At 36.5% G+C, this 14,884-nt stretch overlaps 1 protein-coding gene across 1 annotated transcript in view; it reads left to right on the forward strand.

Moving 5' to 3' along the window:
- The first annotated feature begins 11,648 nt into the window (after positions 1-11,648).
- Positions 11,649-14,884, forward strand: part of lrp5 (low density lipoprotein receptor-related protein 5) — an 82,764-nt gene continuing 79,528 nt past the window's right edge. Inside the window, exon 1 of the mRNA XM_041796303.1 lies at positions 11,649-11,937. Coding sequence (XP_041652237.1) covers positions 11,889-11,937 — 49 coding nt within the window. The 5' untranslated portion in view covers positions 11,649-11,888. The remainder of the gene's footprint in view (positions 11,938-14,884) is intronic.

Raw genomic sequence — 14,884 nt, forward strand, 5'->3', positions numbered from 1 at the left:
GGATGATGGATGGATGGACGATGGATGGATGATCAATGGAAGATAGATGTTGGATGATAGATGGATGATGGAGGATGATGGATGGATGGATCAATGGAAGATAGATGTTGGATGATAGATGGATGATGGTTGGAAGATGGATGGATGATGGATGGATGGATGGTTGGATGATGGATGATGGATGGATGGATGATGGATGATGGATGGATAGATAGATGGATGATAGATGGATGGATGATGGATGGATGGATGGATAGATGATGAATGGTTGGATAATGGATGGATGATGGATCGATGCATGGATGGATGAATGATGAATGGATGGATGATGGTGTTTGGATGTATGGATGGATGATGGATGGATAGATGATGGATGGATGGATGGATGGATGGATGGATGGATGGATGGATGATGAATGGATGGATGATGGATGGATGGATGGGTGGATGTATGGATGTATGTATGTATGGATGGATGGATGATGAATGGATGGATGATGGATGGATGATGGATGGATGGGTGGATGGATGGATGGATAAATGGATGGATGGATGGATGAATGGATGATGAATGGATGGATGGATGGATGGATGATGGATGGATGATGGATGGATGATGGATGGATGATGGATGCATGTGTGGATGGATGGATGGATGGATGGATGATGGATGGATGGACGATGGATGGATGATGGATGGATGGATGGATGATGGATGATGGATGGATAGATAGATGGATGATAGATGGATGGATGATGGATGGATGGATGGATGGATGGATGATGAATGGTTGGATAATGGATGGATGATGGATCGATGCATGGATGGATGAATGATGAATGGATGGATGATGGTGTTTGGATGTATGGATGGATGATGGATGGATAGATGATGGATGGATGGATGGATGGATGGATGATGAATGGATGGATGATGGATGGATGGGTGGATGTATGGATGTATGTATGTATGGATGGATGGATGATGAATGGATGGATGATGGATGGATGATGGATGGATGGGTGGATGGACGGATGGATGGATGGATGGATAAATGGATGGTTGGATGGATGGATGGATGATGAATGGATGGATGGATGGATGGATGATGGATGGATGATGGATGGATGATGGATGGATGTGTGGATTGATGGATGGATGGATGGATGGATGGATGGATGGATGGATGGATGGATGGATGGATGATGGATGATGGATGGATGATGTATGGAAGATAGAAGGTTGGATGGTGGATGGATGATGGATGGATGATGAATGGATGGATGATGGATGGATGGATGGATGGATAGATGGATGAATGGATGATGAATAGATGATGGATGGATGACGGATTAATGGATGGATGATGGTGGATGATGGATGGATGGATGATCAATGATGATGGATGGATGATGGATGGATTGATAAATGGATGATGGATGAAGGATGGATGGATGGATGGATGGATGATGGATGGATGGATGGATGATGGATGGATGGATGGATGGACAGATTGATGGATGATGGATGGATGGATGGATGGATGGATGGATGGATGGATGGATGGACGATGGATGATGGATGGATGATGGATGGATGGATGGATGGATGGATGGATGGATGGATGGATGGATGGACGATGGATGATGGATGGATGATGGATGGATGATGGATGGATGGATGATAGAACTTAATGATGATGAACTTAATCATGATCATCGTACTGTGAAGACATTAGTGTCTGATTCAGAGCACAGATGAGTTCCTGCAGATAAAGGCATAATGAGGAAGGTTTCTGACGGACTAATTCATCAGATTAAGAGAGCAGATGCTAAAATACCATTACAAAGCAGCAAACAGGTATTTGAAGCTGCTGGTGCCTCTGGAGTCCCACCAACCTCAAGGTGTAGGATCCTCCAGAGGCTTGCAGTCGTGTATAAACCTACTATTCAGCCCCCCCTAACCAATGCTCACAAGCAGAAACGGTTGCAGTGGGCCCAGAAATACATGAAGACTCATTTTCAAACAGTCTTGTTGACTGATGAGTGCCGTTAAACCCTGGATGGTCCAGATGGAGGAGTAGTGGATGGTTGGTGGATGGCCACCATGTCCCAACAAGGCTGTGATGTCAGCAAGGAGGGGGCGGAGTCATGTTCTGGACTAGAATTATGAGGAGAGAGCTGATAGGTCCCTTTAGGGTCCCTGAAGGTGTGAAAATGACCTCGGCAAAGTATCTAGAGTTTCTGACTGACCACTTTCTTCCATGGTACAAAAAGAAGAACCATGCCTTCTGTAGTAAAATCATCTTCATGCATGACAATGCTCCATCTCATGCTGCAGAGAATCCCTCTGTGTCATTGGCTGCTATGGGCATAAAAGGAGAGAAACTCATGGTGTGGCCCCCATCCTCCCCTGACCTTTAACCCTACTGAGAACCTTTGGAGCATCCTCAAGCTAAAGATCTATGAGGGTGGGAGGCAGTTCACATCAGAACAGCAGCTCTGGGAGGATATTCTGACATCCTGCAAAGAAATTCAAGCAGAAACTCTCCAAAAACTCACAAGTTCAATGGATGCAAGAATAGTAAAGGTGATATCAGAGAAGGGCTCCTATGTTAACATGGAACTTGGCCTGTTCAGATGTTTTTGATTGAAATAGGTTTGATTTCAGTAAATATGACCTCCTAATGCTGCAGATTCAACACATGACCATTTTCAGTTCTTTGAAACCTGATTTTACCCATTTTAAAACTGTTGTACAGAAAAATGTGTAACAGTGCATTTAGAAGTTTTATTTTAAAAAATGGTTATCATTATGAAGCTGGTTAAAAAACATTGGAATTATGCTTTCACGGGTGATGTTATCTGCATAATAATGTGGAACGCGATGTAAAAATAGGTTGGTCCCATAGAGAGGGACGAGAATGTGCTGCTGAGAATACTGACTGGTTCTTTCACAAACATGTTGAAAAACCCAGAGAACACATAAGAACCCAAGAACACATAGGAACCCAAGAACACATAAGATCCCAAAAAACATAAGAACCTAAGAACACTTGAGAGCCGAGAACATATAGGAACCCAAGAACACATAAGAACCCGGAACACACAAGAACCCAGAGAACATAGGAACCCAAAACATATAGGAAACCAGAACACATAGGAACCCAGAACACATAAGAACCCAGAACATATAAGAACCCAAAAAACATAGGAACCCAGAACACATAAGAACCCAGAACATATAGGAACCCAGAACAAATAGGATCCCAGAACACATAAGAACCCAGAACATCTAAGAACCCAGAACACATAGGAACCCAGAACACATAAGAACCCAGAACACATAGGATCCCAGAACACATAAAAACCCAAGAACACATAGGAACCCAGAACACATAGGATCCCAAGACCACATAATAACCCAGAACACATAGGATCCCAGAACATAGGAACCCAGAACACATAGGAACCCAAGAACACATAAGATCCCAAGAACACATAAGAACCCAAGAACACAAAGGAACCCAGAACACATAAGAACTCAGAACACATAAGAACCCAGAACACATAAGAACCCAGAACACATAAGAACCCAGAATACATAGGAACCCAAGAACACATAAGAACCCAAGAACAAATAAGAACCCATAACACATAGGAGCCCAAAACACATAAGAACCCAGAACACATAAGAACCCAGAATACATAGGAACCCAGGAACACATAAGAACCCAAGAACACATAAGAGAGGAGAACACATAAGATCTGGGAACACATAGCAACCCAAGAACACATAAGAACCCAGAACACACAAGAACACAGAGAACATAGGAACCCAGAACACATAGGAACCCAAGAACAAATAAGAACCCATAACACATAGGAGCCAAAAACACATAGGAACCCAGGAACACATAAGAACCCAAGAACACATAAGAGAGGAGAACACATAAGATCTGGGAACACATAGCAACCCAAGAACACATAAGAACCCAGAACACACAAGAACACAGAGAACATAGGAACCCAGAACACATAGGAACCCAAGAACACATAGGATCCCAAGAACACATAAGAACCCAAGAACACATAGGAACCCAAGAACACATAGGAACTCAAAACACATAGGAACCCAGAACACATAAGAACCCAGAACACATAAGAACCCAGAATACATAGGAACCCAAGAACACATGAGAACCCAAGAACAAATAAGAACCCATAACACATAGGAGCCCAAAACACATAGGAACCCAGGAACACATAAGAACCCAAGAACACATAAGAGAGGAGAACACATAAGATCTGGGAACACATAGCAACCCAAGAACACATAAGAACCCAGAACACACAAGAACACAGAGAACATAGGAACCCAGAACACATAGGATCCCAAGAACACATAAGAACCCAAGAACACATAGGAACCCAGAGAACATAGGAACCCAGAACACATAAGAACCCAGAACACATAAGAACCCAAGAACACATAGGACCCAAGAACACGTAAGAACCCAGAACACATAGGAACCCAGAACACATTGGAACCCAAGACCACATAATAATTTAAGGACTACTGTATTATTTTTATCCATTTAGAGAGCAGTGATGAAATATATATATATTTTTTAAATTTTTCAATAAATTTAGAGAACGTTGATGAGGTTTTTTCTTTTTATTATTTATTTTAATAAATGGAGAGAAAATGGGATCTATGCACGGCAGGGGGTGGCGTATTTCCGGTGGAAAATCAGACCGGTTCTCAACTTTTGCCTAACGATACGTGCTAGGCCAAAACGGAATCTAAACCCTCCTATACTGCCTTAATTTGTCCGTGTCATTGTTTTGTTTTTGTTTCGATTGTTGTTTGTGTTTACTCTACCATCATCGCTTGGCATCCAAACATGCTAAAATGATGTTTCAAGAACAGGTTAAAAGCACTTCTGGACATTGTTGCTGCGTGCTGCAATGTACATCTAAAGCTAAATTTAACTCGTCATTGACAGTAGGCTCAGGTAACTCATGCAAACAGTGAGTAAACCGCAACGAATTTGCCATCAAACCCATTCTCTTCTCCTGACAGGAAGTGTGGGAGCGGTCTAATGCCAAATGCGGAAGCAGTTTGTGCATAGAGCCCACTGATGAGTTATTTTTAAAATAAATTCAGAGAGCATTGATGAGGTTATTTTGTTTATTTCTGAATAAATTTTGAAAGCAATGATGATTTAATTTTTTTTTACATTTTTTAAAATTAATTTAAAGAGCATTGATGGGGTAATTTTGTTTATTTTTAAATAAATTCAGAGAGCATCAATGAGGTAATTTTGTTTATTTTTAAATAAATTCAGAGAGCATTGATGAGGTAATTTTGTTTATTTCTGAATAAATTTTGAAAGCATTGATGATTTAATTTTTTTTTTACATTTTTTTAAATTAATTTATAGAGCATTGATGAGGTGATTTTAATTTTCTTAAATAAAATTAAGGGAGCATTGATGAGGTAATTTTGTTTATTTTCTTAAATAAATTTAAAATATTAATAAGGTAATTTTGTTTTTTTTTGAAAAAAATTTAAAGAGCATCGATGAGGTAATTTTGTTTATTTTTAAATAAATTTAGAGAGCATCGATGAGGTAATTTTGTTTATTTTTAAATAAATTTAGAGAGCATCGATGAGGTAATTTTGTTTATTTTTAAATAAATTTAGAGAGCATCGATGAGGTAATTTTGTTTATTTTTGAAAAAAATTTAAAGAGCTTGGATGAGGTAATTTTGTTTATTTTTAAATAAATTAAGAGAGCATTGATGAGGTAATTTTGTTTTTTTTTTTAATAAATTTAGAGAGCATTGATGAGGTAATTTGGTTTATTTTTAAATAAATTTAGAGAGCATCAATGAGGTAATTTTGTTTATTTTTAAATAAATTTAGAGAGCATTGATGAGGTAATTTTGTTTGTTTTTTTTAAAATAAATTTAGAGAGCGTTGATGAGGTAATTTTGTTTATTTTTAAATAAATTTAAAGAGCATCGATGAGGTAATTTGGTTTATTTTTGAAAAAAATTTAAAGAGCATTGATGAGGTAATTTTGTTTTTTTTTTTTAAATAAATTTAAAGAGCATTGATGATTTAATTTTGTTTTTTTTATTAATTTAAAGAGCATAGATGAGGTGATTTTAATTTTCTTAAATAAATTTAGAGAGCATTGATGAGGTAGTTTTGTTTATTTTTAAATAAATTTAGAGAGCATCGATGAGGTAATTTTGTTTATTTTTAAATAAATTTAGAGAGCATCGATGAGGTAATTTTGTTTATTTTTAAATAAATTTAGAGAGCATCGATGAGGTAATTTTGTTTATTTTTGAAAAAAATTTAAAGAGCTTGGATGAGGTAATTTTGTTTATTTTTAAATAAATTAAGAGAGCATTAATGAGGTAATTTTGTTTTTTTTTTAATAAATTTAGAGAGCATTGATGAGGTAATTTGGTTTATTTTTAAATAAATTTAGAGAGCATCAATGAGGTAATTTTGTTTATTTTTAAATAAATTTAGAGAGCATTGATGAGGTAATTTTGTTTGTTTTTTTTTTAAATAAATTTAGAGAGCGTTGATGAGGTAATTTTGTTTATTTTTAAATAAATTCAGAGAGCATCAATGAGGTAATTTTGTTTATTTTTAAATAAATTTAGAGAGCATTGATGAGGTAATTTTTTTTTTTTTTTTTTTTTTAATAAATTTAGAGAGCGTTGATGAGGTAATTTTGTTTATTTTTTAATAAATTTAGAGAGCATTGATGATTTAATTTTGTTTTTTTTTATTAATTTAAAGAGCATAGATGAGGTGATTTTAATTTTCTTAAATAAATTTAGAGAGCATTGATGAGGTAGTTTTGTTTATTTTTTTGATAATTTTAGAGAGTATTGATGAGGTCATTTTAGACTTTGACATAAATTTAGAGAGCATTGATGAGGTAATTTTGTTTATTTTTTTGATAAATTTAGAGAGCATTGATGAGGTAATTCTTTTATTTTTTTTTAATAAATTCAGAGAGCACTGATGAAGAAATTTTGTCTATTTTTTAAAAATAAATTTAGAGAGCATTGATGAGGTAATTTTGTTTATTTCTGAATAAATTTTGAAAGCATTGATGATTTGATTTTTTTTTTTACATTTTTTTAAATTAATTTATAGAGCATTGATGAGGTGATTTTAATTTTCTTAAAAAAAATTAAGGGAGCATTGATGAGGTAATTTGGTTTAGTTTTTAAATAAACTTAAAGAGCATTGATGACGTAATTTTATTTTAAAAACAATATAGCGCATTGACGAGGTGATTTATTTTTATAGTTTAAAAGAATTTAGAGAGCATTGATGAGGTGATATTGTTTTTGTTTTTAAATACATTAAAGAGCATTGATGAGGTTATTTTGTTTATTTTTGAATAAATTTAGAGAGCATTGATGAGGTAATTTTGTTTATTTTTGAATAAATTTAGAGAGCATTGATGAGGTAATTTTGTTTATTTTTGAATAAATTCAGAGAGCATTGATGAGGTAATTTTGTTTATTTTTGAATAAATTCAGAGAGCATTGATGAGGTAATTTTGATTATTTTTGAATAAATTCAGAGAGCATTGATGAAGAAATTTTGTTTATTTTTGAATAAATCCAGAGAGCATCGATTAGGTAATTTTGTTTATTTTTGAATAAATTTAGAGAGCATTGATGAGGTAATTTTCTTTATTTTTAAATACATTTAGAGAGCCTCAATGAGGTAATTTTGTTTATTTTTGAAAAAAATTTAAAGAGCTTGGATGAGGTAATTTTGTTTATTTTTAAAATAAATTTAGAGAGCATTGATGAAGTAATTTTGTTTATTTTTGAAAAAAATTTTAGAGAGCATTGATGAGGTTATTTTGTTTATTTTTTAATTAATTTAGAGAGCATCGATGATTTAATTTTGTTTTTTTTTTTTATTAATTTAAAGAGCATAGATTAGGTGATTTTAATTTTCTTAAATAAATTTAGAGAGCATTGATGAGGTAGTTTTGTTTATTTTTTTGATAATTTTAGAGAGTATTGATGAGGTAATTTTAGACTTTGACATAAATTTAGAGAGCATTGATGAGGTAATTTTGTTTATTTCTGAATAAATTTTGAAAGCATTGATGATTTGATTTTTTTTAAACATTTTTTTAAATTAATTTATAGAGCATTGATGAGGTAATTTTATTTATTTTTAAATAATTAAGAGAGTATTGATGAGGTAATTTTTTTTATTTTTGAATACATTTAGAGAGTATTGATGAGGTAATTTTGTTTATTTCTAAATAAATTTAGAGAGTATTGATGAGGTAATTTTGTTTATTTCTAAATAAATTTAGAGAGTATTGATGAGGTAATTTTAGACTTTGACATAAATTTAGAGAGCATTGATGGGGTTATTTTGTGTATTTTGAATAAATTTTGAAAGCATTATTGATTTAATTTTTTTTAACATTTTTTAAAATTAATTTATAGAGCATTGATGAGGTAATTTTGTTTATTTTCAAATAAATTTAGAGAGCATCTATGTGGTTATTTTGTTTATTTTCGTAAATAAATTTGGAGTATTGATAAGGTAATTTTGTTTATTTTTAAATAAATTTAGAGAGCATTGATGAGGTAATTTGGTTTATTTTTAAATAAATTTAGAGAGCATTTATGAGGTAATTTTGTTTATTTTTAAAAAAATTTAGAGAGCATTGATGAGGTAATTTGGTTTATTTTAAATAAATTTAGAGAGTATTGATGAGGTAATTTTGTTTATTTCTAAATAAATTTAGAGAGTACTGATGAGGTAATTTTGTTTATTTCTAAATAAATTTAGAGAGTATTGATGAGGTAATTTTGTTTATTTCTAAATAAACTTAGAGAGCATTGATGAGGTAATTTGGTTTATTTTAAATAAATTTTGAAAGCATGGATGGTTTAATTTTTTTTATTAATTTATCGAGCATTGATGAGGTAATTTGGTTTATTTTTAAATAAATTTAGAGAGTATTGATGAGGTAATTTGGTTTATTTTTAAATAAATTTAGAGAGTATTGATGAGGTAATTTTGTTTATTTTTAAATAAATTCAGAGAGCATTGATGAGGTAATTTGGTTTATTTTTAAATAAATTCAGAGAGCATTGATGAGGTAATTTTGTTTATTTTTAAATAAATTCAGAGAGCATTGATGAGGTGATTTTGTTTATTTTTAAATAAATTCAGAGAGCATTGATGAGGTAATTTTGTTTATTTTTAAATAAATTCAGAGAGTGTTGATGAGGTAGTTTTGTTTATTTTTAAATAAATTCAGAGAGTGTTGATGAGGTAATTTGGTTTATTTTAAATAAATGTTGAAAGCATGGATGGTTTAATTTTTTTTTTATTAATTTATCGAGCATTGATGAGGTAATTCTTTTATTTTAAATAAATTTAGAGAGTATTGATGAGGTAGTTTTGTTTATTTTTAAATAAATTTAGAGAGCATTGATGAGGTAATTCTTTTATTTTAAATAAATTTAGAGAGCATTGATGAGGTAATTTGGTTTATTTTTAAATAAATTTAGAGAGCATTGATGAGGTAATTTGGTTTATTTTTAAATAAATTTAGAGAGCATTGATGAGGTAATTTTGTTTATTTTTAAATAAATTTAGAGAGTATTGATGAGGTAATTCTTTTATTTTAAATAAATTTAGAGAGCATTGATGAGGTAATTATGTTTATTTTAAATAAATTCAGAAAGCATGATGAGTTTTTGTTTATTTTTAATTTATCAGAGCATTGATGAGGTAATTTTGTTTATTTTTAAATAAATTTAGAGAGCATTGATGAGGTAATTTTGTTTATTTTTAAATAAATTTAGAGAGTATTGATGAGGTAATTCTTTTATTTTAAATAAATTTAGAGAGCATTGATGAGGTAATTAGGTTTATTTTAAATAAATGTTGAAAGCATGGATGGTTTAATTTTTTTTATTAATTTATCGAGCATTGATGAGGTAATTCTTTTATTTTAAATAAATTCAGAGAGCATTGATGAGGTAATTTTGTTTATTTTTAAATAAATTTAGAGAGCATTGATGAGGTAATTTTGTTTATTTCTGAATAAATTTAGAGAGCATTGATGAGGTAGTTTTGTTTATTTTTAAATAAATTCAGAGAGTGTTGATGAGGTACTTTTGTTTATTTTTAAATAAATTCAGAGAGTGTTGATGAGGTAGTTTTGTTTATTTTTAAATAAATTCAGAGAGTGTTGATGAGGTACTTTTGTTTATTTTTAAATAAATTCAGAGAGTGTTGATGAGGTACTTTTGTTTATTTTTAAATAAATTCAGAGAGTGTTGATGAGGTAATTTTGTTTATTTCTGAATAAATTTAGAGAGCATTGATGAGGTAATTTGGTTTATTTTTAAATAAATTCAGAGAGCATTGATGAGGTAGTTTTGTTTATTTTTAAATAAATTCAGAGAGTGTTGATGAGGTAGTTTTGTTTATTTTTAAATAAATTCAGAGAGTGTTGATGAGGTAGTTTTGTTTATTTTTAAATAAATTCAGAGAGTGTTGATGAGGTACTTTTGTTTATTTCTGAATAAATTTAGAGAGCATTGATGAGGTAATTTGGTTTATTTTTAAATAAATTCAGAGAGTGTTGATGAGGTAATTTTGTTTATTTTTAAATAAATTCAGAGAGTGTTGATGAGGTAGTTTTGTTTATTTTTAAATAAATTCAGAGAGTGTTGATGAGGTAGTTTTGTTTATTTTTAAATAAATTCAGAGAGTGTTGATGAGGTAGTTTTGTTTATTTTTAAATAAATTCAGAGAGTGTTGATGAGGTACTTTTGTTTATTTTTAAATAAATTCAGAGAGCATTGATGAGGTAATTTTGTTTATTTTTAAATAAATTTAGAGAGCATTGATGAGGTAATTTTGTTTATTTCTGAATAAATTTAGAGAGCATTGATGAGGTAATTTGGTTTATTTTTAAATAAATTCAGAGAGTGTTGATGAGGTAGTTTTGTTTATTTTTAAATAAATTCAGAGAGTGTTGATGAGGTACTTTTGTTTATTTTTAAATAAATTCAGAGAGTGTTGATGAGGTAGTTTTGTTTATTTTTAAATAAATTCAGAGAGTGTTGATGAGGTAGTTTTGTTTATTTTTAAATAAATTCAGAGAGTGTTGATGAGGTACTTTTGTTTATTTTTAAATAAATGTAGAGAGCTCTTGTCATTCGGTAACAGGTACATCGTTTGTTAATTATTGCCCATATTTCATGGTAATGCTTAAAGACAGCGGTCTCTAACGGTAGAGTGTGTACAGTTTAATAGGCTGAAGAATAATCCATCCCACTGTGGGGCCCCCGTTGGCCCCCGTTGGCCCCCGTTGGCTCCTCCCTGTGTCCCATTACTCATATTTTTAATGTTGTCTATATTTTGGTCATGATGTTGTTGTTGTTTGTTTGACCACGTGACCCTCACGTCTCTATTCTGATTATTTTCTACCGTAAATCAAAGAAATAAATCATCCTCGCGGCCTCGTGTCAGGTGACGTCATTTCACGCCCGCCCCCCTCCGTGCCCCCCCCCCTTTTTTTTATTTTTCTCTCTGTGCGCGAGCTCGACAGTCCAAAGTATGAAGAAGCACGAGCGCGTGAAGTGAGGGAAAAGTACGGAGAGTATCCAGAGGGGCTCACGCGCACAAACCGGAGGCAGATCCACGTTAATAAGCGGATATTCGGACCGGGGAGAGGCCGTGGTGAGTTCAGGAGCAGCGGACATCTTCTTGACTCCTCCAGGAGAGAGAACGCCGCCATGGAGAGGACGGAGCGGCTGTAGGAGCAGACGGAGCAGACGGAGCAGACATGGGCGCAGCGCTGCTGCTGTGGAGCTGCCTGCTGTCCGCGGCGCACGGTACGTCCGCTTTTCCTCCACAGCACCGGGAGGCTCCGGTAACACCGACAACTACCGAGTAATGACCGAGCCGAGCTCCACGACGAGCCGAGTCCTGGTCTCAAAGTTCACTTTTTATGTCCCAAGGGTGCCAGAGCACAAAGAGAGAGAGAGAGGGAAAGTTAGCGCTGACAGAGAGGGTCCAGGTTTTAGTCTGAGTTCTGAATCCACCAACCGGACCCCCTTTCCCTCTCACATTCTGCTTTTACAACAGTTTGGAAGTTTTGGAGCAGCTCTGCTTTAGGGGCCTCGGCTCGGCTGATCCAGCCATTCCTGCTCGGTGTCGGGTGTCAGGCTGACTTTCTGCTCCGGCAGAGGAACTCTGCTCTGGTTTTACTGTTTGTTCGGGGAACCCAAGGTTGCCGGACTCAACCGGTCCAGGTTTTTATCAACTCTTTTAGGATTTATTCTTTCATTCTGATCAGTTTTGATCCAAATGTTTAAGGTGGAAGTGTGCAGCAGGGGGCGGAGCTTCAGCCTGGCTCATATGGATGCATGGAGGAATTACATCAAGGCTGCAAGGCTGGAGCCTCAGCGAGGGAAAGGTGGGGGCATAACAAGCTGTTACCATCAGGGAAGGGTGGGGGCATAACAGGCTGTGACCATCAGGGAAAGGTGGGGGCATAACAGGCTGTTACCATCAGGGTAAGGTGGGGGCATAACAGGCTGTGACCATCAGGGAAAGGTGGGGGCATAACAGGCTGTTACCATCAGGGTAAGGTGGGGGCATAACCAGCTGTTACCATCGGGGAAAGGTGGATGTATGACATTCTTTTACCAGGAGGGAGAGGTGGGGGCATAACAGGCTGTTACCATCAGGGAAAGGTGGATGTATAACATTATTTTACCAGGAGGGAGAGGTGGGGGCATAACAGGCTGTTACCATCAGGGAAAGGTGGGGGCATAACAGGCTTTTACCATCAGGGAAAGGTGGGGGCATAACAGGCTTTTACCATCAGGGAAGGGTTGGGGCATAACAGGCTGTTACCATCAGGGAAAGGTGGATGTATGACATTCTTTTACCAGGAGGGAGAGGTGGGGGCATAACAGGCTGTTACCATCAGGGAAAGGTTGGGGCATAACAGGCTGTTACCATCAGGGAAAGGTGGATGTATAACATTATTTTACCAGGAGGGAGAGGTGGGGGCATAACAGGCTGTTACCATCAGGGAAAGGTGGGGGCATAACAGGCTTTTACCATCAGGGAAAGGTGGGGGCATAACAGGCTGTTACCATCAGGGAAAGGTGGGGGCATAACAGGCTTTTACCATCAGGGAAAGGTTGGGGCATAACAGGCTGTTACCATCAGGGAAAGGTGGGGGCATAGCAGGCTGTTACCAGGAGGGAAAGGTAGGGGCATAACAGCTGTGAACAGGAGGGAAAGGTGGGGGCATAACAGGCTTTTACCATCAGGGAAGGGTTGGGGCATAACAGGCTTTTACCATCAGGGAAAGGTGGGGGCATAACAGGCTGTTACCATCAGGGAAAGGTGGGGGCATAATAGGCTGTTACCATCAGGGAAAGGTGGGGGCATAACCAGCTGTTACCATCGGGGAAAGGTGGATGTATGACATTCTTTTACCAGGAGGGCAAAGTTGGGGCATAACAGGCTGTTACAATCAGGGTAAGGTGGGGGCGTAACAGGCTGTTACCATCAGGGAAAGGTGGGGGCATAGCAGGCTGTTACCAGGAGGGAAAGGTAGGGGCATAACAGCTGTGAACAGGAGGGAAAGGTGGGGGCATAACAGGCTTTTACCATCAGGGAAGGGTTGGGGCATAACAGGCTTTTACCATCAGGGAAAGGTGGGGGCATAACAGGCTGTTACCATCAGGGAAAGGTGGGGGCATAATAGGCTGTTACCATCAGGGAAAGGTGGGGGCATAACAGGCTGTTACCATCAGGGAAGGGTTGGGGCATAACAGGCTGTGACCATCAGGGAAAGGTGGGGGCATAACCAGCTGTTACCATCGGGGAAAGGTGGATGTATGACATTCTTTTACCAGGAGGGAGAGGTGGGGGCATAACAGGCTGTTACCATCAGGGAAAGGTGGATGTATAACATTATTTTACCAGGAGGGAGAGGTGGGGGCAAAACAGGCTGTTACCATCAGGGAAAGGTTGGGGCATAACAGGCTGTTACCATCAGGGAAAGGTGGGGGCATAACAGGCTTTTACCATCAGGGAAGGGTTGGGGCATAACAGGCTGTTACCATCAGGGAAAGGTGGATGTATGACATTCTTTTACCAGGAGGGAGAGGTGGGGGCATAACAGGCTGTTACCATCAGGGAAAGGTTGGGGCATAACAGGCTGTTACCATCAGGGAAAGGTGGATGTATAACATTATTTTACCAGGAGGGAGAGGTGGGGGCATAACAGGCTGTTACCATCAGGGAAAGGTGGGGGCATAACAGGCTTTTACCATCAGGGAAAGGTGGGGGCATAACAGGCTGTTACCATCAGGGAAGGGTGGGGGCATAACAGGCTGTTACCATCAGGGTAAGGTGGGGGCATAACAGGCTGTGACCATCAGGGAAAGGTGGGGGCATAACCAGCTGTTACCATCGGGGAAAGGTGGATGTATGACATTATTTTACCAGGAGGGAGAGGTGGGGGCATAACAGGCTGTTACCATCAGGGAAAGGTGGATGTATAACATTATTTTACCAGGAGGGAGAGGTGGGGGCATAACAGGCTGTTACCATCAGGGAAAGGTTGGGGCATAACAGGCTGTTACCATCAGGGAAAGGTGGGGGCATAACAGGCTTTTACCATCAGGGAAGGGTTGGGGCATAACAGGCTGTTACCATCAGGGAAAGGTGGGGGCATAACAGGCTTTTACCATCAGGGAAAGGTGGGGGCATAACAGGCTGTTACCATCAGGGAAGGGTGGGGGCATAACAGGCTGT

This window comes from Cheilinus undulatus, linkage group 9, assembly GCF_018320785.1.
Source record: "Cheilinus undulatus linkage group 9, ASM1832078v1, whole genome shotgun sequence".
Classification (NCBI taxonomy): Eukaryota; Metazoa; Chordata; class Actinopteri; order Labriformes; family Labridae; genus Cheilinus; species Cheilinus undulatus.